At 40.0% G+C, this 22,431-nt stretch overlaps 1 protein-coding gene across 1 annotated transcript in view; it reads right to left on the reverse strand.

The window, feature by feature from the left end:
* TTC21A (tetratricopeptide repeat domain 21A) overlaps nt 1–22,431 on the reverse strand; it is a 58,622-nt gene that overhangs the window by 16,355 nt on the left and 19,836 nt on the right. Inside the window, exons 10-20 of the mRNA XM_026652102.1 lie at nt 16,934–17,031; nt 15,783–15,983; nt 15,394–15,523; nt 13,262–13,419; nt 12,371–12,586; nt 9,363–9,601; nt 6,463–6,535; nt 6,149–6,259; nt 5,834–5,972; nt 5,414–5,517; nt 712–900 (exon numbers count right to left, since the gene is read on the reverse strand). Of these exons, the coding sequence (XP_026507887.1) occupies nt 712–900; nt 5,414–5,517; nt 5,834–5,972; nt 6,149–6,259; nt 6,463–6,535; nt 9,363–9,601; nt 12,371–12,586; nt 13,262–13,419; nt 15,394–15,523; nt 15,783–15,983; nt 16,934–17,031 (1,658 nt within the window). The remainder of the gene's footprint in view (nt 1–711; nt 901–5,413; nt 5,518–5,833; nt 5,973–6,148; nt 6,260–6,462; nt 6,536–9,362; nt 9,602–12,370; nt 12,587–13,261; nt 13,420–15,393; nt 15,524–15,782; nt 15,984–16,933; nt 17,032–22,431) is intronic.

Here is a 22,431-nt window from a genome sequence, read left to right on the forward strand (position 1 = left end):
TTGAGCATTGGCCTGCTAAACCCAGGGTTGTGAGCTCAATCCTTGAGGAGCCCACTTAGGGATCTGGGGCAAAATCAGTACTTGGTCCTGCTAGTGAAGGCAGGGGGCTGGACTCAATGACATTTCAAGGTCCCTTCCAGTTCTAGGAGATAGGATATCTCCATCATATTCAAGGCCATGTTGTGCTGCTTAGTGGACCTGAGAATCTAACCCCCAAAATTGTAATGGCAGTTTTGCATATGTAAATCTTATAGGGCTGGGCCCTTTCTTTGTTGCGAATAGAAACATGTACTTCAGAAGTTTAAGAAAAATGTATAATAGGAAAAGGCTTTTTTTTCTGGAGGTAGCAGTTGTCATTTAATTTCTCTTAAAAAAACAACTGGTTTGTTTTGGGGTTTTTTTTTTATTGTACATATGCTCCATGTTTTTTGGTAACTGGATGAATTTTATAAAATAAATAAATGAAAAAGTACTAATAAAAGCCTGGACTAATATTTCCTTCTTGCATGTATTTGTTTTTTTCTGGTTGCTGTTCTGCTGAAATGCAAGTTTAAGAATTCACTCACAGTACTTTTTATATTCTAAATATTCAAACATATTTTCATCATACCCCTTAAATAACAAAGCGGCTAACATAACTATTTTTCCAACTTAATGTGCACTTAAAGTATTGTTGAACAGATACTGACTTGGATTTAAGACAATACTTACTTTACTATCTGTCTGAGTATAACATAGTGCATCTTTATACCATTTAACAGCTTGTACATACTCTTTCTCAATTAAGTATTGCTCAGCAAACTGTACACAGATCAATGATGTCAACTGCTTCTGAGAAGGGATCAATTCAGGTTGTTCCAGAGGGATACGCTTCAGTATTCTCAACTGTATGTCACAGGCCTTATAGAATAAACAAATATACGAAGAGAAATTATAACTCAAACAGTAATGGAGTCACTATTTTAAAAGTTTTTCATAATTTTGTTGGGCAGCAGGAAGTCTAAAATTTATACTTGCTAAATTACTTAAGATGTTTCAAAAAGGTTTTTGTTATATTGTAAATCCAATTTCCATTTCATTCTCTGAAGCTACTTTCTTTTTTTAAGGTAATTAGGTCATCTTAATATTTTGCAATATTGGAGTTTATGTTAGTTGGTTAAATTACACCTGTTTCTTATAGACTTTTCATTTTCTGGTGCATACAATTAACTACTGTAGGCAATGGCTTGGTGCATCTTCTCTTTTACCATGTAACAGGTGAATATTCTTAAGGGATGAAATTCATCCATGTTTAGAAAGGCAGCACAAAATCAGTGGGATCTAAGTGGGGGATAGGCCTGTGCTGTCCCTCAGCACAGGGGTGAATTTTACCAACGGCCTATACTTATAGTACCAAATGATTCTAGCTGTAGGTTTGATGGACACATTTTTCTTCAACATAGTATATCATAAGAACATCATTTAATGATAACTGAGATAATGTTTCTTTATGGTGGATTCACTGAATAAGTGGAGATTCCCCATTAATTTTAGACCCACTGATCATGCCAAGGTGCTCAGGGCACTGCCTAATAATTCACAATAACTTTTTAAAATATTATAAGTACACAACAATATAATAAAACCACCTAAAGAAAACAGACAAATAGAGGGAATCGTATATAGAAATAAGGTTATGGGAAAAGATTTTCAATATGGGGCTGATAATGGGGAAAAATATTGGGCCAAATTCTCTGTTTGTGTTATACCAGCAAAGAATTTTCCCTATTATCCTATGTTGTTTAAGAGACGGCAGAGTAGGGAAGGGGCAATGTATTCCATCCCTTATAGCCTGTGATAATAAAATTTCAATTGCCTGCCTACCTAAAATGTAATGGTAGAATCCTTAAGAACTGGGAGGTATTAGAACATAAATACTAGTTAGGACAAGGCTCAAAAAAGGAGCTAATGAATATATCCAAGGCCCATAGCAAAATTCCATATTTACTGAAGTATATAGTGAATAATTTGAGCTACACAATGAGGGCCTGGTTTTCAGAAGAACTGAGCACTACAACTCTGGGTACAGTCAATGGAAGTTGCAAATGTTCAACATCTCTGGGGGAAAAAAAAAAAACCTTGGAAGAAATGGTTAGTTGCTGTAACTGTGGTTCTTTGAGATGTGATGCAGACATGTATTCCACTTAGGTGTGCATTTGCCTAGCACACTGGAACCAGAGAATTTTGCCTGGCAGTACCTGTAGGAAGGCAGTGCTTGTGCCTTGTGGCCATAGCCCTTCCCCTGGCTATATGAGGTGGCAAGTCCCAGCCCCCTCAATTCCTTTGCACTGGATTTCAAGAGTATAGACCCTGATTCGGATGGATTGGATTGTGGAATACACGTAGGGTAACCAGACAGCAAGTGTGAAAAATCGGGACAAGGGGTGGGGTGTGGGGGGGGTAATAGGAGCTATATAAGAAAAAGACCCCAAAATCGGGACTGTCCCTATAAAATCGGGACATCTGGTCACGCTAAATACACATTTGCATCACATGTTGAAGAACCACAGTTACAGTAAGTAATTGTTTCTTTTTCTTTGAGTAGATTTGTCATGTATTCCACTTAGGCGACTCACAAGCAGTACCTGAAGGAGATGGGGCCCAGAGTCTACTTAAACAAGGACTGCAGAACTGCTTTACCAAAGTTCACATCTGCTCTGGATGCTGCAGTAATGACATAATGCTTGGTAAACGTATGCACAGATGACTAAGTGGTGGCTCTTCAAATGTCCAATACTGACACGTCACTTAAAAATACCATCAATGTAGCCTGTGTCCTTGTAGAGTGAGCTTGTACCCTTTGAGGGGCATTGCTCATGCTATTTCATATGCAGTCTTGATGCAGGAAGTTATCCACCTGGAGACCGTCTACGAAGAGATTGTCTGTCCCTTCATCTGGTCTGCATACAACACAGACAGACGAGGTGAAGTACGAAATGGTTTAGTCCTGTCCAGGTAAAAGGCGAGGCAGCGTCAGACATCCAGCGAATGAAGACGCTCCTCCTTCAGGGTTGAATGCGACTTAGGACAGAACTCAGCTAGATACACTGCCTGGTTGAGGTGAAATTAAGACATCACTTTAGATAAAAACTTAGGGTGTGGCTACAAGGTCATTTTGTCTTTAGAGAATTGCATATAAGGAGGCTCTGCCATCAAAGCCTGCAATGGTATGTCAAAGCCAGCAGGAAGACAGTCTTTTTACATAGAAGAGGAAAAGAAAAAAATGCCAAAGACTCGAATTCGAGATGAGGGCGTACCATCGATTTATATAAGGGCAATAATATATTCTCAGTCTTATTCTCTATCCCCTTTTTAATTATTCCTAATATCCTGTTTGATTCCTAACATTGTCTGGCAGGTTGAACTCTGCCAGACAATGAGCACACTGAAAACATTCCCATTTCGCCAAATGGGTCAATGTGGTAGCGGGTTTCCTATTGTAAAGTAAAACTCATCGAACAGCCTCCAAAATATTGTTCCTCCACCGCATTTAACCATGGAGCATCCACAAAGTGAGAGAACCAAAGGCAGAATGCAAGATCTGACCATGACACTGAGTAGAGAGATCTGGATGACGAGGAAGAGATGTGGGAGGCCGAATTGATAATACCAGAAGGTTGGAGAATGAACATTTTTTCAGCCACGCTGGAGCAATGAGGATGACCTTGACATGGTTCAGCTTGAGGATTACTTGCAAGATGATTGGAATCAGAGGGAAAGCATACAGGAGTGCTGATTCCCAACTCGGGTGAAAGGAGTCAGTCAGGGAGCCCAGACTGAGGCCTCCTTATTTCTGCAACTGCAGAGCTGCCCAGCTGAAGGAGGCTGCATCTCGGCTCCGCTGACTCTGCAGCTGAACGCTGCCTCCTGGGTCCTAGTGGGGACCAAACAAAGGAAATGCCCTGGCATTAATTGCATTGAACTGTCCACCACTGTAAGGAGTCCAGGATTGGCACAGGGAGCTGGACCAAACTGTCCAAGGGATGATGGGTGGATGATAAACTGTCCTCAGCCACATTTGGCAAGGGTGAAGATGTAACTTGGCAAATTGGACTACCTGCATGCAAGCAGCCATGTGACCCAAAAGCCTTAGGCACACTCAAGCTGTAGTTTACTCCTGGGAGGATTCTGTGTGACTGCGCACATGACAACCCCCCCCCCCCCCCCCCCCCCCCCCTGCAGAATCCCTGTGCTTCCCTGCAGAAAATGGTAGGGAAGCAAAGGGAAGCCATGTGGGGGGAAGGCCCAACAGTGGGGATTGCCCACCCAAACAGAGGTGAGGCATGGGGGGTACACAGGGTTACATGCCACTGCCCCCCCCATTTCTTCAACTGCAGAGCTGCCCAGCTGAAGGAGGCTGCATCTCGGCTCCACTGACTCTGCAGCCGAACGCTGCCTCCTGGGTCCTAGTGCCAGTAGAGCTCCCCTTCTATGTGCTGTGAGCCTTCCTTTTTTCTGTGCAACAGTGAGTGCCCGCGGTGGGGCTGGGTAAGAGGGGGTGGGGGAAATGAGGGAAGGGGGTGAGGGGAAGAGGCAGCAGGGAAGGAACGGGGGTGGAATAGGGCAGGGGGAGGGGAATGTGGGAGTTAGAGGGGGATGGAGAAGAAAAGGGGATAGGGGAATCACGGGGGCGGGGAGCGGGAGCCTGGCATGCAGCGTCCCCTTGTCAGCAGCTGGGGCTCCCCGTTAAGCAGGCTCATCGAACCCTCACCCTGACAAGCCCTACCTGCCTACACCTGGACCCCTCTGATGAGACTTCCACACCCAGACCCCCACCCCACTGATCCCCAAGCAGCTGCACTGGACTCCTACCCCATCAAGCCCCACTCCCCCAGCACCCTGACCCTCCCATTGAGCCCCCCACACCCAGATCCCCACCCCACTGAGCCCCAACCACTTTCACCTGGATCCCCTGAAGAGTCCCACAGCCCCCACACCTGGAACCCTGCAACGAACTCCTGTGGATCAAGATTTCCCACTGAGCTGCCCGCACCCAGATTGCCCCACCCAGAAACCTCTCACCCCACACATGGATCACCCCACACTAAGCCCCTCCACACTTGGATCCTGCTGGGCTGAGCCTGCCCACCCACACCTGGTGCAGAGAGGCAGGGCCCCAGGGTGTTTCTGGGGCAGGCTCAGCCCTTGCACTGTGTCAGGGTCAGGTGCAGCCTCACTGCCGAGTCCCTGTACTGGGGGAAGTGGGGACTTCAGGGTGATCTCCCACCTCAATGCAGCCACTGGCCTGGCTTCAGCACCCTAAGTGAGATACACAGCTGCATCTACTCAAAGAAGAACTTAAGCTATTTCTACTGATAAATGATTAGGGGAGATCTCTAGCATTGTATATGGCTTGTATAACCTCATGAATTACCTTGTTCAAAGTTCCCATCACTTCTTCTTTTTTATTGTTTTTGTAAACCTTTGCTAGTAAAAGCAGGCTCTTGACATCCTTCATCATGGAAGGCAAGTCATTAACTGAAAGATTAAAAATGGTAATATATTACCTCTTGAGTCTGACATTTTTCTGGATATCAGAAACAAGAATTGATATTTGGAGTACAAAATGAAGTATTTTTGTGCCACCCACAAATGTGTAAACCAAGGCCTGGGAGAGTGCCCTCATGCAAGGCAATTTAAATATTTATTGATATCTTGTGTTAGTGTACTTAGTCTAGAAATATAATTAACTAGAATACTTATTTATGAAGAAATTAATGTTATATATTGTAAATGATCCACAGGCTTTGATACTACATAGAGCAAACTTAATAGAAAGGATGAATAATGCTACCAGAGTCATGCTCCATAGCTTGATTCAGAACTCTTTCTGCCTTGTTAAACTTCTTGAGTTTGAGGAGGAGTTCAGCAAGATCATGGCACAAGAAGTCCTGCTTACTCATCTTTAGAGCTACTTCATAATAATTAATAGCCTACAAGGAAATTTTAAAATGTCAATATAATATCCCAAATACAGAATTACAGTAGGTCAAAATGAAACATTCATTTATAACTTCTGTCGTCTATTCAATTTTATAATTTCTCTTTGTTTCTTTGTTCTTATGATTTAAATGTTCAACAAATAAAAGAAATCCTTTGTTTTCAAGACCTTGCTATATTGATGAGTTTTCACATATGCTTGTCCAATTTTTCTGGCCAGTGTTGCATCTAAAGGATTCTTTCTTTGAGCTGCTTCGTATACTTCCACAGCTTTCTCTGGCTAAAAGTAAGGGACAGAAGTGGGAGTTATTTTTATGTGTAATATTAGCAGTTAGGAATATTTTTGCCAGTGATTCAGCAACATTTATTGTATGTTATATAAGTGCTAGTTATTAATTTATTATTATTATTTAAATCCAGCTTTTCAGTTAAATGTATTTTTGTTTGAATTACTACAGATTTATTAAACAAATTTATACTAACCTCTTGAATATTCATGTAGGCATCTCCCAAGAGAAGGCTAGTATGAGGACTTGGCAATTGTTCACACAGTTCGCTATAAAAAAAAGTAACAACAACATTTAGAATCAAGAAACAATAAGAGGCAAATTTTGAAATCTAATGCATGAAATGTAAGAAAATATATGAACCCTCAAGAAAATAAAGTCAGTTCTGTCATTTAAAAAAACAGAGCTAGAACTTAAGTCAGTGTAGCTCCAATGACTTTAACAGCCACTGTCCCAAAATGCTTGCACAATCTGAATGAAGACAAGATGCAATACACTGGTGCAGCAAACAAATTGAGAGAATTGGAATGGAAAATTGAAGATAACAGTGATAGGAACTCATGGTTACATAGAATAGTTAGAAGATGTTTGTATGTTTTGAATTAAAAAAATATAATTTTTAACAAGTTTCCACAACCACACTCTGATTCTAGCCCCTCTTCGCACACACACAAAAGTAATTAGTAGAAAAAGGCAACCTCTCTCCAGCTGTATCTACAATGAGGTTTTTGTCAAAGTCTCTCATCATTGGACTACCACTGGGGCAGGTCCACAGGTGTTAGCAAGGATGGGAGCATAGTATGCACCAGATGTGGGTGTTTTTGTTACTAAGTCACCTAGTCCTAAACAGAACAAATCTAGACCACACGGTAGTAAAAAAACCCACCTGTGCTCAGACTATATTAGTGCTCCCACCATTCATAGCAGTGGTGAAGCTGCACTGGTACTATAGTGCAGTAATGGGAGAATTTGACAAAACTTCAGAGTGGGTAAATTCAAGCAGTTTATCCCCCTGAGATTAATCTAAGGGCTTGCCTACACTTGGAAATATACTGAAATAGCTATTCCAGAGTAATTATTCTTCAGGTTGAACCACGCTACTGTGGAGGACAGTCTCTTTATTATATCTAGTTGAGAAAATTACATAAACTAAGTGCAAAAGAGCAAAGCAAGGCAGGAAAAAAGTGAAGTGGGCAAATGGAGGGGAAATCTCTGTTTTTCACTTTGCCCTAGATAAGGATTTGCTGACTTGACAATCTCTGATAAACACAAAAGTCTTTTTGGGGAGCTGAAAATATTGGTGATATTCCAAGGAGGATATGAATAAAGCATACAATAGCTGTACATAATGGCTCTTTATCAGGTATGTTGACCTTCTGGCTAGGATCAAGTGTGTTATATGAGTTTAATATTGGATATTGTCCTTTAGAGGCAATATCATGCACTTGAAGGGGGGTGGACTTGATCTAACAGTTCTTTCTCCTCTAAGTTCTATGATCTTATATTCTTTTCCCTCACCAGAGCAGACATCTACATCAAATATTAAGAGACACTGTGACTTAGCAAGGGACTGGGAGTGGGGAGGTCTGGCTTCTCATTCTCACTGTGTCATAAACTTGCAGTGTAACCTTGGGTGAAATCACTTAACTTCTCTGTGCCTCGGTATAAAATAGACATAAAATTTCTATGCTTTTAAGGACTTGATCCTGTTTGCATTCAAGTCAATGGGAAAACTTCCATTACCCCTAATGATGCAAGCCCAAGCCCTAGAGAAGTTTGAGCTCCTCAAAACAAAGGTGCTATTATTACCAAACAAAAGAAATCTCCCCACTCTTTTTCGTGTAGGAAATCTTACACACAAAAGTAATTTCAATTCTGCTTGTCTGAACATTGTTGCACACTGAAAAATAGCCAAAGGACCATAAACAAAGGAAAATGATAAAAAGCAATATATCAAATATGTAATGGTGGGGGAGGTGCCTAGGAAGGTACTGCACAGGAATTTTATTAGGTTCCATCTTATTTAATATCCTGATGGGGATCTGGAAGAGGGGAAAAATGTAAATGGCACCAAACTTGGAGGTATTGTAAATACCAGTGAGAAATTATTACTTAATAATATGCATATTGCTATAGTGCCTAGAAGCCAAGCAGGTTGGGACCCCATTGGGTTAGGTACTGTACAAATATAGAAAATGATATTCCATGCTCCACAGAGCTTACGATTCAAAAGACAGACATGACAGGTGGATGACACAAACAAGTAGGTTAGATTGAGGGGAGTGGAGAGAGAAAATAAAAATAAAAGGAAGAGCACAAGTTTTAGCAAGTCAAGAGTAGTAATCCCAACTATCCCCTTGTCTTGCTGTATAAGGGCTTTTCTGTACAAACAGTTATGGTGCAGTAAGCCTGGGTGTAAATCTACTCCACACCAGCCTGCTGTACACTAACTGTGTGGACCTCACTGCCACACACTGAAGATTCCCTAGTGCACACTGATCTATCCCACTTTGAAACAGGAGTATATCAAAGTGCACTACTGAACTGTTAGTCCACAGCAGCAGGGTCCACATGGACAGTTTAATGAGTAGCAATCTAGAGCGAAGCAGTTTTATATCCCAGCTTGACCCGCACCAACTGTTCATATAGACAAGCCCAAAAAAATACTACCAGAATTCCAGCATATTTGGAATATGAGCAAGAAATAACAAAAAGAGTTATAACTTTGAAAATGCAAGCTAGTGCATCTGGGCAAACATATTATGTGGCCTGTTTACATGGATTACTCACATTATCAGTGAGAAACCACATGCCAACATTCAGTTCTCAATATAGAAAAAAATAATATTCTGAACATCATTTAGTGCATTTCTCTAATACTTTTAATGTGTATGGAAATACATAACAATGATTATGTAAAATCTCTTTCAGTTATAGAGGTGCTGGACTGAGGATTTTGCTGTTTGTGTGACAATAGAAAGCTGTTAAATGAATGATTTATATACATTTTTTCTGTATATAAAGCCATCATCTTTTTAAAATAAAATATTTGAAAATGTAAACATTTTTAACAGAATTAATCTTAAACAATATTACCAATAACATCCAATGTATAGTCTCTTATCCTTCCGTATCTGAAGGTATATCTGAGCCATCTTTTCTTTAACCTCAGTATAATATGGCTGGCTTGGGGTGATATTTCTCAGCATGCTTAGCGCTATTTCCACTTCCCCTTTACTGAGAGCCAAATCTACATTAGCAACAGTGATGCGGATTTCCTCTGGAGTTCCACTAAATTCATTAATGGCATCCTGCATAATTTTAGTTGCTTCATGCTGGAATATTAAAAAATAAGTAAAATTGTAACAAAATTACTCTATTACCATCAAAGGGTTAGCTGGTGCAAAATGTATTTCATTTTAAAGCAGTTGGGCTTGCCAAACCCATTTTCATTTCATATTAAACTGGAGGTTCAATTGAATCCAAAACCCTAATATTGCAAACAGTGTGACCATTGCTTTTCTTTTCATGTTAACCAGTTTTGTCTCACTGTTACCTTCACAGTTCCCTTTTGTTTCCCGTCTGTTTGTTGTATCCATATGTTCAGTCTTATACTTAGATTGTAAGCTCCTCAGGGCATGTACTGTCTTTTGGTTGTGTGTTTGTACAGTGCTTACTACAGTGGGATTCTGGTCTATGACTGGTGTCTCTAGGCACTACTGCAATACAAATAAAGAATAGTGTGATGCTCTAAGTCTGACAGCATGCAATGTTATATCTGGCATTGAATGAAAGTGTTTCCTTAAGCAAACAAGAGAACTATTGAAAAAGTTTAGGCTTTATTCAGCTAATCTATAACTGAGTAACTTGAATGTTTGTGATATATTCTATTTTTTAAATTTACTATATATAAGCAATAGTTATCTCCTTTGTAAATTATGTAAATATTTCAGACAATACGTGCTATCTACCTTTGAATAGCAGACACCAATTTGAAAGTAGGTTATTTAGGGAAAATATTCAACCTAATTCCCTTTTGTTTGGAGACGCTTTATTTCAATTAACCAATTTGTCCCAACTCTAATGGCAAACTTTCTCATGAGCAATATATATTTGAATTGGCAAGAGAGGGAATGTTCAGCACTTCAGAACTGCATAGACTAATTCTCCATGAGGAGACAAGAATGACACTGGAAGCTGTCGATGCTATTATTACCCAAGGAAAAAAGGCACCAACAAATTATGAGACTTTCTTCATTGTCTATTCTCCTGATTTTTTTAAGTGTGTCAGAATGCGCTTCATTTTGGATTTATTGCAGTTGCCACATCTCAGTTAAATAACTGATGACAAGTTTTACTACCCATAATTTAATGAGCACTACAGAGGACACTATGGACTATGCCCAAAGGAGCGCACATTCTAATCACTTGATTCCAAGAAATTCGGAGTGCCTATAGCTCACACTAAAGTGAAAGGCACGTCTCAGGATCAGGCTCTAGACTAAGCTGAGGACAATGTATACACACATAATACACAAGATGACAGATATACTACTGTTTCCAGTTAGTATAGGTATTTTAAATTTGAAAGTATGAATTAAAATGTACCATGCAATTTTTGTTTCTAGTTAGAACTACAAATGGCCTTTTTTGAATGACTACTTAGTGTGGGAATATTTAAATAGCCTTTTGAGGGTGAGATGGAAAGTTTTAGTCACACAACTTCTCAGCTATTAGTTGTAGGATCCTGTAGCAGGGTGCTGGTGCAGAGGCACCTAATTAGCTCCTGCTCAGCCAGCCCCAATCAGGGGAAATAGATTGGGGCTGGGGAGAAGTCTGGTGCCTGGCCTTTAGAACTGGCTGCACCTGTGGGTTCAAGGGCTATAAAGGCTGGCTGGCAGCCAGAAGGAAGGAGGATGGCCAGGGGAAGGTCAGTCTCCGGGCCGGCTCTGGGTGGAAGTGGAGATTGTAAGCCCTGCAAACTGTATATAGTATATCACTGGTGGTGGGAGGAGTCTGTAAATAAAGCCACGGGTGCTGCAGAAGGAGAAGCCTCTCTGTGCTTTATTGGGGCAGCCAGTGGGCCCCAGGAAGAGGGGCAGGCAGAGGACCTGTTACAGATCCATATATAAAACTTGTTTGCATATATATAAAACCCCTTGTTATCTTATACTGTCTGTTCTATGTAGTGAAGTACTTAGTATGTATGGTACACTACACTCAATATGGGTGAGATCCTGGCTCCATTGCAGTCAAAGGCAAAACTCCAATTAATTTCACCCAGTATGTTAGGGGTAGTTTTGTTGGCATATTCTGTATAAACACATGCTTTCAGATTAATTGCCATCAAGTAGCTCACAGGTAGTATAGAGGACAATATTATTACATACAATAATAACATAATATATAGTGGATAACTGATAACGTGAATATCAACTATCCCCTCAGTGACATTTGGAATCATCTTCATTGTATTGCTAAGGAACAGGGCAATTTTCATAGCCTAATGAAGTTATGAGCCTAATGAGACACTTGGACTAACTCTACAGTTCCTAAAATTTACAAAGTATAGTCACATCATATAAAATATATGAGGAGCTTGCTATAATAAATGGACTGTATACCAAAAGGACTTCTTCTTTGAAGAGTATTTACAACTGTGCTGTTGGGTTCAAAATCCCTATAGTTTGAAAAATTAAGACTCTTTTACTATGTACGAAAAGTATAGTTCCGGTGTGACTGCCCCTCAAAACTGCTTAGGGAGGCCCAAGAAGACTGATTCTGTACCTTCTTCTAGATGTCTCCTTTTCCTACAAGGTCAGACACAGACTGGACACAGAAAGGCCTCCTATGGGTCAATTTACAATCATAAAATATCATATCTGCCTAATGAATTTCACATCTTTCAAGAGATATTTTAGCAACTAATCTAGATTACAAACATCATTCTTGTTGTGCTCTATTAATGTATGGCCAGTTTAGTTTTCCTTACCGAGTTTCATTACTCTAGATTTGCCTAATCAGAACGGCTCCTGACTTTTTAATTAAAAATTTATTTATAACATTCTCCTTACTGTAAATGTAGTTTTTATTCAATTTCTTACCAGTTCCCCATTGAGTCGAAGAGCTTCTGCAAGTTCCAGATATATGGACACCCGTTCACTGGTTGTTATACTGGTACCAAGGATTTTTTTACTTTCACCTTTCTTCATATAAGGTAAACTGATAATCATTTTTAAAATTTTTATGGCTTCTGGATAATCTCCTACTTTATTCAGTGCTCTGGCCTTGATGAAGTGATACAGTGGATAATCACGAACCTGACAAAAGTAGTAAGTATATGCTGTATGATCATGATAAAAATTCAGTTACTTTGCAACCAGAGCCTGATCCTGCAACGATTACTTATGCAAGTACTCAAAGTCTATTCTCAATTGCTGGTTGTCATGAAACCATTACTGTGGAATTGTCAAGTGCACTGAAACCACTTTGACTTGGAACACTAAATAGATGTCCTTCTGATATAGATAAATTGCTCTCAACTCAAGAATGTTCACTCGAAAATAAAACTAAGAAAATATCTCAAGATCATAAATGTTGTAACCCTTTTTGTTAGGAAGGCATCTGTTACTACAGATAGGGAGAAGAAGTGACCACTCTCAGGACATTAGACCACACCCTTTACTGTAGCTCCTCCCATACATTTGATATTGTGATAAGGAGACAGCCACGAAAGATCACTAGATGCGGAGTACTGACTCTTCTGAAAGCACTAACATACAAAAGTGAACAAATGGGGTATGGAGTTGTATGCCACTGCTGAAGCTGGCATCAGTATATCTGCATTTCTCATTTCTGTGTAAGTTACTTAAGGGTATTTCCTAAGAGAAAAATGTTTAGTACAACATATAAGGGATTAACTCACACAGTGTATTGTATATTGTGAACAAATACTTCCAATAAAAAGATGTTTTGTAGTCAGTACTAGCTCTTACCTGAAAATTATGACTGACCCCCAACTCCAATGAATGAGAACACTCTCTGAAATTTCCTTGAGACAGATAGATCTGGGCCATGAGAAGATGGGCATCTGCTGATGTAGGGTCCAAATCTAGACAACGTTGCAGAGTACCCTGTGCATTTTCCAACTCACCTAAAAAACAACTGACCATTTTCTTTTGTTTTGACCTGCTTTTCTTACGAACTGTCTGAAATGAGCAACATGAATATTCTGCAAATGTAATGTCTGATATGTGTCATGATGCTGTCAGTATCTCATATGAGAAAAGAGCCAGAGCCTTTCACCTATGAAGCATATAATTCCTCCTTAAGGATGAGAGCATAAAATAAATAAAACATGATGTACAGAGCACGTCCAAAGTGCCAGTTTGTCAAATATATTCTATAGCTTCGTGGTATTCTTCATGGTCTTACATGTAGTTCTTACTGACTTTGCAGATCTGATGAAAACTCACTTGCTCTGCTTGGGTCTCTGGCAGTTAAAGGAGCATCAATCAGAGAAGCCCAGCTGTGTGATGCAGGGAAATAGCATTCTGACTCCTGGAGTAAGAATCACCAGAATATTACTGTACTTCTCTCCCAGCAACCAGAACGGATAGACGATAAAGGAGAGAAGAAACAACCTTCTGTTTTTTCCCCAGATGAGAAGATTGGAAATACAATGTTTAATGAGTAGGGGAGAACCACAAAATAGTTCTGGTATGATGTCTTGACATTGTTATGATGTTTGCCTTAAGCTTTTACATTATTATTATTATTTTTACTTTAAAACATTCATCAGTGTAGTGTCTTGGCATCAATTAAATCAATTTAGAAATGATAATAAATCCCTTGAGAGGGGAACTCTCTAACTATTGCTAACACAAATATAAGCCCATTCTTTGGAGGAATATACAAGTATGTGGAGTCTCAGTGACAACATATAGGTGCAAAATCTCATTTCAGCTTTACAATGTGAAATAAAGATATCCCACCGTGATTATATGGTGGTGTCACAACTTTGATTTCAACAATGAAGTAGCTCTACAGTTCTTCTGTTCTCCAGTACTGCTTTGGAATAACTTTAAATAAAGGGGCATTTTACCAGATAATTTAATTAAAGGATGATGTAGTTCCAGCCAGGCTAGTAATGGCTCCCACAGAGACCACCTCATTCAATGCAGACACTCAATGCCACAAATGTCTTATATAGCCATTGGCAGTCATTTACATTTTCTGCTCTTTCATTACAACCTCTGAAGACTGGGTCTGTGCCCATAAGGCCAAGGGAATATTTAGTTGGAAATGCAACAGGAGTAGTATTTTCATCAGATCCTAGCATTTTTTTTCCACTTTTGAGAAATAGTAATGGCTGGTTTAATCCCAATAATGAACATATTCCTAATGATCATATTTTCTTCTCTCTCAGTTTCATTATCATAAACCAAATAATGACAATTTCCTAAACATTTTACTACTCCTACTCTTGAAAACTGCCACTTGCATGAACCAGTGTCAAAATCCAACCATGTTTCAAATTTTGTGGTGTAATGCAATTTTATTGGACAAACTGAGGGACACAAAGAAACATAGTATCAGAGGGGTAGCCGTGTTAGTCTGGATCTGTAAAAAGCAACAGAGGGTCCTGTGGCACCTTTAAGACTAACAGAAGTATTGGAGCATAAGCTTTCGTGGGTGAATGCCCACTTCATCAGACGCAAGGGATACTTGACACCATGCAAGGCACTGCATTTAGCCGAATAGAAAGAAACATAATACGTCAAAAGGTACTAAGAGACAAGGTGGGTGAGGTAATATCTTTTATTGAACCAACTTCTGTTGGTGGGATTGTCCCAGACCTGAAGAAGACTGCTATGTAAGTTCAAAAGCTTGTCTCTCTCACCAGCAGAAGTTGGGCCAATAAAAGATATAGCCTCACCCATCTTTTCTCTCTAATATCCTGGGACCAACATGGCTACAACAACACTGCATACATCAAAAGGTACTAACTCAGTTTAATCCAAATTTTCAGAATGTGTTCTAGCTGTCAATGAGTCTTAAGCCTAATCATTTCTTAGCATGTACATTTTTCTTTTTCTTTGGATTTAACAACATGGTCTAGTCTTACCTGATAAATATTTGACTTGTGCCATTAGATAAAGAGGCTCCAGCATACCAGGAGCAGCTTTAACCACTGGATTCAAAATTATAGCTGCTTGTTTAAGAAAAGGAGATACAATTTGACCAGGTGACCTAGGCTATGAAAAATTAAGAATTAGATTGGCCTTACTACATATTTTCCAGAAGTATAGTATACAGAGTACCATTTCAAAAGGAAAACATATTGGTGTCTAGTCTCTCCTCCATTTCTACATATATCATCTCATAAGTTCAACGAAAGTTATGGACATGTATTCTGGAAAAATTAAACATCTAGATTTCTAAATTACAATATCAAAGTTAAATATAAACAGATAATAAATGAATACTAAATATTTTATCTAAAATATTTCTCACCTGTTTGGGACAGAAGACTAAATATTCCTTCACGATTTCAATCAGGAACATGGGGTTTAGTTTTTCATAGTATTCCATGCTCAGAGGAAGGCCGTGCAAAGCAGAAAAATGAAGTTCTGCAGCTTCATTCAGAAGGGCAGTTGCAACTGGTTCATTCTTGTTTTTCTTTGAAGCAATAACTGCCTGAAGATAAACTAGAACCTGTAAAAAGGAAAATTCAACATTTTACTATATTAGGACAAATGCTGTCTTTGGATAAGTGCACATAGCTCCAGTGGATTTCAGTGCAAAGACAGAGTGATCATCTGAAGGTAGTTTTAGGCTACTTACATCTGTTTACATCAAATTGTGTGTTTTATTTTGGGAACTGTCCCATCCCTTGTCTAAATGTTGGACCTTTAGGGCTTTGTATAGTCATTTACATCCATGCAAATAAGTATCAAATTAGTTTAAAATACTACTAAATCATAAGATAAGCATGTGCTTTAAGTGCTTTGCTAGACTGGGGCTGGAGTGCTCAGCATCTTGCGTGACTGAAGCACAGATGGTGTTGCACCTTAGAAGCGTTCAGAAACTACAGCTAGAGCAGAATGTGGTCCACTTGTTAAGAAGCATCCCCCACTGGGTGCATGTTACACTTGTGTTCCAGGGTCTGCACTGGCTGCTAATCAATTTCCAGATGAAGATTGATATTGATTTTGACCTATAAACTCCTAAATGGCAGGGACTATCTGCTTAAAAGACTCTTTCCCCATGTGATACAAAAGCAATTGCAATCATTGTGCTAGAGCTAACAACCCTGATTAAATGAAAGGAGGCTGGCAGTAGTGTTTTCTGTGAGGGTTCCTTGATTCTGGAACATTTGGTAGTCTTCAGAACATCCTTCAAGACCTAGCAGTCCCTTCCTGCTTTTCCCGAGGATGAATTGTGTGGGGGAAATGGAGTTGGGAAAGTTTTTAGGCAGTCTAGTTCTGAAGATTGATTTAATATATTTTGTTGCTGTTTGTGGGACAGATTCTGTCAGTCAATGAAGTTACTCTGGATTTACACCAGCATAACTGCGCAGAATTTTAAAGGTGTGCAATGGGCCCGGAACATGTGTAGAAATGAAGAACAAAAATACAGTAAACAATTGTATTTCTATATCTAACCGCAGATTTTCCAATGGACTGCTGAACTTCCTTTAAGAATTCCAGCTGATGCTCTGCTTCATCCAGCTTCCCTTCTAGCACCTGGCACCAAATAATACCTGTAATGCAACAACATTAATACAATAACATGTCATGTGCTTAGAAATACAATAAAAAGCAATTTTAACCACAACAATAAAAAAGTTACTTGCCTTACAGTAATTTGGTTCTTCGAGATGTTCTGTCCACGTGGATCCCACTCTAGGTACACAAGCACCCTGTGTGCATGAGATTGGATTCTTTGGACTAGCAATGTTGGTTGGGCTGTTCATGCACATTGCATATCCATGAGCACAAAGGGCAGGGTAGCCCCAACTTCCACTCAGTTCCTTCACCAATACAGAATCCCAAGTTTAAAGGACTCTGCATTAGCAAGAAGGAGGGCGGGTTATGGGATCCAGGTGGACAAAACATCTGGAAGAACTACAATTACTCTAAGGTAAGTAACCGTTTTTTCTTCTTCAGGTATTTTTTCATACAGATCTCACTCTGATTGGCACGCAGAGTCTATCTAAACAAGGACTGTAAAACTCCCTTGCCAAATTGGGCATCAGATCTAAAGGCCGACATGAGAAAATAATATCTTGTATAGCTATGTACTGAACTTCAAGTAGACGCTATACAGACTTCAAGTATAGAGATCCCTACTGGCAAGGAGGCTGCCTGAGCTCTAGAAGAATGTGCTTTGATGTGAGATGGTGAAGTTAGGATTTCCTATTAATTGAAAAAGTTAATATAGTCTGACACCTATTTTGAGAGTCTCTGTATTGGCTTCTGGATCTGTCACCAAAAGAAACAAAGTATCTTGATCATTTGTGGTTTGTTTTTTTCTTATTCAGACAGTAAGGAGAAAGTTCTTAAAACATACAGAATGTGAAGTTTAGTTTTTGCAGAAGACAAGTGATGTCTTGGAAAGAACACTGGTAGGTGAATAAATTGATTTAATGGAAGTACAAGATGCTTCAGGAGGTAATTTGGGGTGTGGAGAAAGACTAGCTATCCTTATGGAAGGTGCTATACAGTGGTCCTGCGATCAGTGCTGGGATCTGCCTCGTCCTGAGAGCAGAGGTAATGATTACCAAGAATTCCATGTCAATAGACAAATGATACAAAGAACAAGAAGACAGATTCAAATGGAGGCATCAGCAAAGATAGTCAAACTACATCTAAGTCTCAGGGAAAAACCTTCCACAGGTAGGAACATGTGTTAACCTTTTCAAAAATGTGGTTACCACAGAATGGAGAAAAACTCTGTGGCCCTTTATGGGAGGATGGCAGGCAGATATGGCTGCTAAGTGAACTTTAACAGAGAGACCTGAGTGTTTCAAAGATAAATTATCAAGATGATTGGTATAGAGATCTCTACGGGGGGAAGGTTATGGCAAGCAGCCAATACTGAAAACCTCTTCCACTTGGCCACAGTAATAAGCCTTGTTGAAGGCTTTCTGCTCTGAATGAGAAAGTCATAACTGCTGTAGAGTGGTATTCATCTTCTAATATTAGCCAGCTAATGTTCAAGCTGTCAGATACAGAGATGATGCTTTCAGGTGTAGAATCACATGTTGGTTCTGTGATATGTCAATTTACATGCCATACCTGCATAAGAGGTAGATATGCCTTGTGAGCTAGACAAATTGCCCTGAGTTCTAGTATGATTATATGTAGTTGAGATTCTGCCAGGGACCACAGTCCTTGTGTCTGTAGATGAGACAGATGTGTCCCCCTGGCCCTATTTGGACGTGTCCATCAGAGGAGCATTTTGGGAGTTAGAGACACAGGCATCACACCTAGTAGACATTTAGTGGATCCTTCCACCAGAGTAGTGATGACAGGCTATTCTCAGTAATGACTACTTGCAGATTCACGCCATCTGTTTGGCTGATAGACTAACTTTAGTAATTGTTGGAGTGGACAGACACAACATGGCAGTATCATGTATGTGCAAGAGGTTACATGACCCAGAAGTCTGAGACAGATTTTTAGTGATGTCCTTGGCTGAATCTTAAGATCTGATATAAGATGACACATGGTGTCAAACCACACTTGAGGGAGACAAACCCTTGCTGACTTTGAATCAAGAAGCAGATCTATAAACTGGCGATGGTGATTGGTGCCAGGACACAGTCCTGGAGCAGTACTCTTTCCTACTATGGGCAGGAGGAGCAATTGACTGCCCCAAGGGGATCTGTGTGATGATGTCAGTAGACTCTGTTGAGGTGCCAGGTCTCTTCGAGTCCAAGGAGACTCAGGATCCAGGACCACTGGCTAAATAGTTTTGAAGCAACAGGAGCTTCTTTTTACAAAGGGGTCTCAGAACCAGGCACACCTTTTATTTAGCATTTTAACAAAAATAATTTCAATCAGGTGTCTCCAGCCTATTAGGTGACATTTGAAAAAAATCTACAGATCAAATATTTTTCAGGGATGCATCCCTCACCAAGGCCAGAAACACACTTAACATACGCTCATTGAAGGGGATGGCTGCCACACTGGCTAGAAAGATTTTAAAATTTGGAGACATAGCTTCCACCACAGGGATGGTACCTAAGTATAGTACCCAGATAACTTGAGGTACTAAAATTTCCCCCACCTTTGTTAAAAGAGCCAATGGCCTAACTAGGTACTAATAACTATAAGAACTAACACTAATGGTCAGAAGAATAAGAAAGATACAGCTATGGGGTAGCACAGGACACTAAGGAAGTTCCATCTCGCTGCCACAGGTCGTAAGAAGGAACTGAGTGGCAGATGGGCCCTCTCCATCCTTTATGCCCTTGGGTGAGGAGCTTGAGGACATGCAGGGCACAAGTGCAGACCTAGAGCCCACTGCTGAACAAATCTGATCTTGTGTGCATGGGGCACCTATAGCACAGTCCATGTGGGCAAATACCCAAAGAAGTTCTTTCTAAATTGATAAAAAAAATGTTAAATTGATCTATACTCCACATTATTATCCAAACTGAACAATCTATCACTAATCATCAAAAACACTTTAGCATGTCCTTAACTTTAGGCATTTGCTTGCGTCTTAGCTTCAGTGGAATTTTTAAATGTGTTTAAAGTTAAATAAATGTTTAAGTGCTTTGCTGAACTGAGGCCTATGAAGTGCCCAATCTTGCAAGGTACTAAGTGTTATGTGCCCTCAACTGACGTTGATTTCAGTGATAAAGGAGCTATTAGTACATTGCAAGATTGGGCCGTAGACATGCTTTTTTTTTTTTTTTTTTTTTTTGAGATTTGCAGCACTTACAAGACTGCAACTCTAACAAAAGAGCATTATAAGTGGGACTGCTAGCTCCGCCCATTATTAAGGCTGTCCAACACTTCCCAATTTAAGACTTGTTTTCAGTTGCTTATAACTTTGCCAAATTTAACTACTTGGGCTGAAATTTTCCACTCTGGGTGTTTGCCTCAAGTTGAATTTTTTTCAAAATTTAAATTTCAACAATTTCTAAGATGAAAACTAGGAAAAATATGTTGTTTTCTCAATGTTAAAAAATCCTAGCAACCTTTTCTTTGAGAAGCTCTTGCTTGTGCTTTGGAACAGGGACTTGAAATCTGGCAAGGGGCAGGCCTTTGTGTCAGGGATGTGCCTTTTGCTGTTCCTGTTAAAATCGGCCCAATTTTGGTTAAGTTATAAGCCTTTGAAAAATTGTAGTTCGCACCTGCACAGTAATGACTTACTAGAACTTTGCAGCTAAATTCCCAAAGATTCCATCTGCACTGGGCATGTGTGACACACCAAGGTACAATCCAGACTAATGAGTATCTGTGCCACCCCTGCCTTGTAACCTGGAGTGCCCTTTACAATGCCTCGCTGCTGTAGCCTCCAACCTGGACTGCTCACAAACAGCCTCCAGCATGTAAGTCACTTCCAGCTATGTCTGTGTGTGTGCTGCAGCCAGTCAGCCACCCTTTGGCTTTTACCAGCCTTGGTTATGCTGCAGAGTGACCCAACACACTCCCAGTCCCAGATCTTCCCCCAGAAATGTACATCCTATACTGCTCAGCCCTCTGCTGGACAGTACAAATATGTCACGTCCGTTATTCCTTTAAGGGAATAATATGCACACAACTTGTTACCCCAAAAGGAGTTACTCAGACTCTTCAACTTTCAACACACTGGATTATATCTACAAGTTTATTAACTACAAAGAAATAGATTTTAAGTGAGTACATGTAATGAGGCATAAAAGTTAGAAGTGGTTATAAGAAAAATAAAGATAAAACACTTACTGGTGCCTAACTTAACAAACTATATTAGATTCAAAGCAATTTTTTCTCACCACATGTTTTAACAGCAGTCTTACTGACCAAAGTCTTTAAGTCAGCACCCCGCCCCCAGAGTCCAAAGGCTGCTTCCTTTGTCTCTTCAAGTACAGTGAATGCAATGGGCAGGCAGAGAGAGAGGAATGTCTTGGGGTGTTTGCCCCAGCTTTTATAGTTTCAGTCCCCCCTTTGAGCAGTACTGGATACTGCAGGGGAACATTGCTAGGGAACTCAGGGACAGGAAAGTGCAAGGCAAGATTTTAGACTGGCAGAGTCTTGAAGAGTTTGCTTGCAAGGCAGAGTCAGGAGGCTGACACACAGCTTAGCAGCAGCAAAGCTCTTACTTGCTGAGGCCCTGGGGAACACAGTGGCTCACAGGTCTGGGTGCCTTGAGGAAGATGCCACAAGGCCAAAACCAGAAAAGCTCTCAGGTCCAGGTAAAGCTGTTCAGGAGTACGGAAGGTAGTGCCCAGATGCAAGAATGCATGAGCGACAATGGCACCAACAGTTGGAACTGAAAAGGTTGCGCTTAGAAATGCAGAAGTTGCAGATACTGTACAGCTACCAGGAGAAGGAGAAACACTGTGAGAAGCATAATAAACAGAGACTTTATGAGGAGATTCAGTGGATGTGAACACAAGCTGTGATTGAAGTGATGAGTAAAGGCCTTCATAGACTATAAGTTCATAAAACTCCTGCACATTTGAAAACTTTATTGCAGTCAGTAGATAGGGATGATTTGTGTTCAGATTTTTGTGGTGTGGATGACATTTGTATCTATGCAAACATACAAAAGACCTTATGGGCTTGTAATATCAAATTTTCCCCTTTGGTAGAAGAATCCCCCACCTGCCCTTTTAGGGCAGTTATAAATCCCTTTTGTGCCACTGAAGCAGTGCAAAAGGGACTAAGCCCACCCAAGGATCTGGCCCACATACTCCATATATATGAGTGTATGTAAAAATACAAATGTTAATGCAAAAAAGGAAAACCAAAAACATAGATCAAACCCAGTTGCATTCAGATATTACATCTGTTAATAAAAAAAGAAGCTGAACTAGCTGGTGTGTTGAAATATTATTGGTATTTGTTTCCAATAGTATCCACAATGCGCTAACACTTTCCAAACACAAAGGAAGGCAGATTCTCTGCCCCAAAGACCTTAAAATGATCACAGTTCTCTTAAAATA

The sequence above is a fragment of the Terrapene carolina genome, unplaced genomic scaffold (genome assembly GCF_002925995.2).
Source record: "Terrapene carolina triunguis isolate 2854851 unplaced genomic scaffold, T_m_triunguis-2.0 Scaffold111, whole genome shotgun sequence".
NCBI lineage: Eukaryota > Metazoa > Chordata > Testudines > Emydidae > Terrapene > Terrapene triunguis.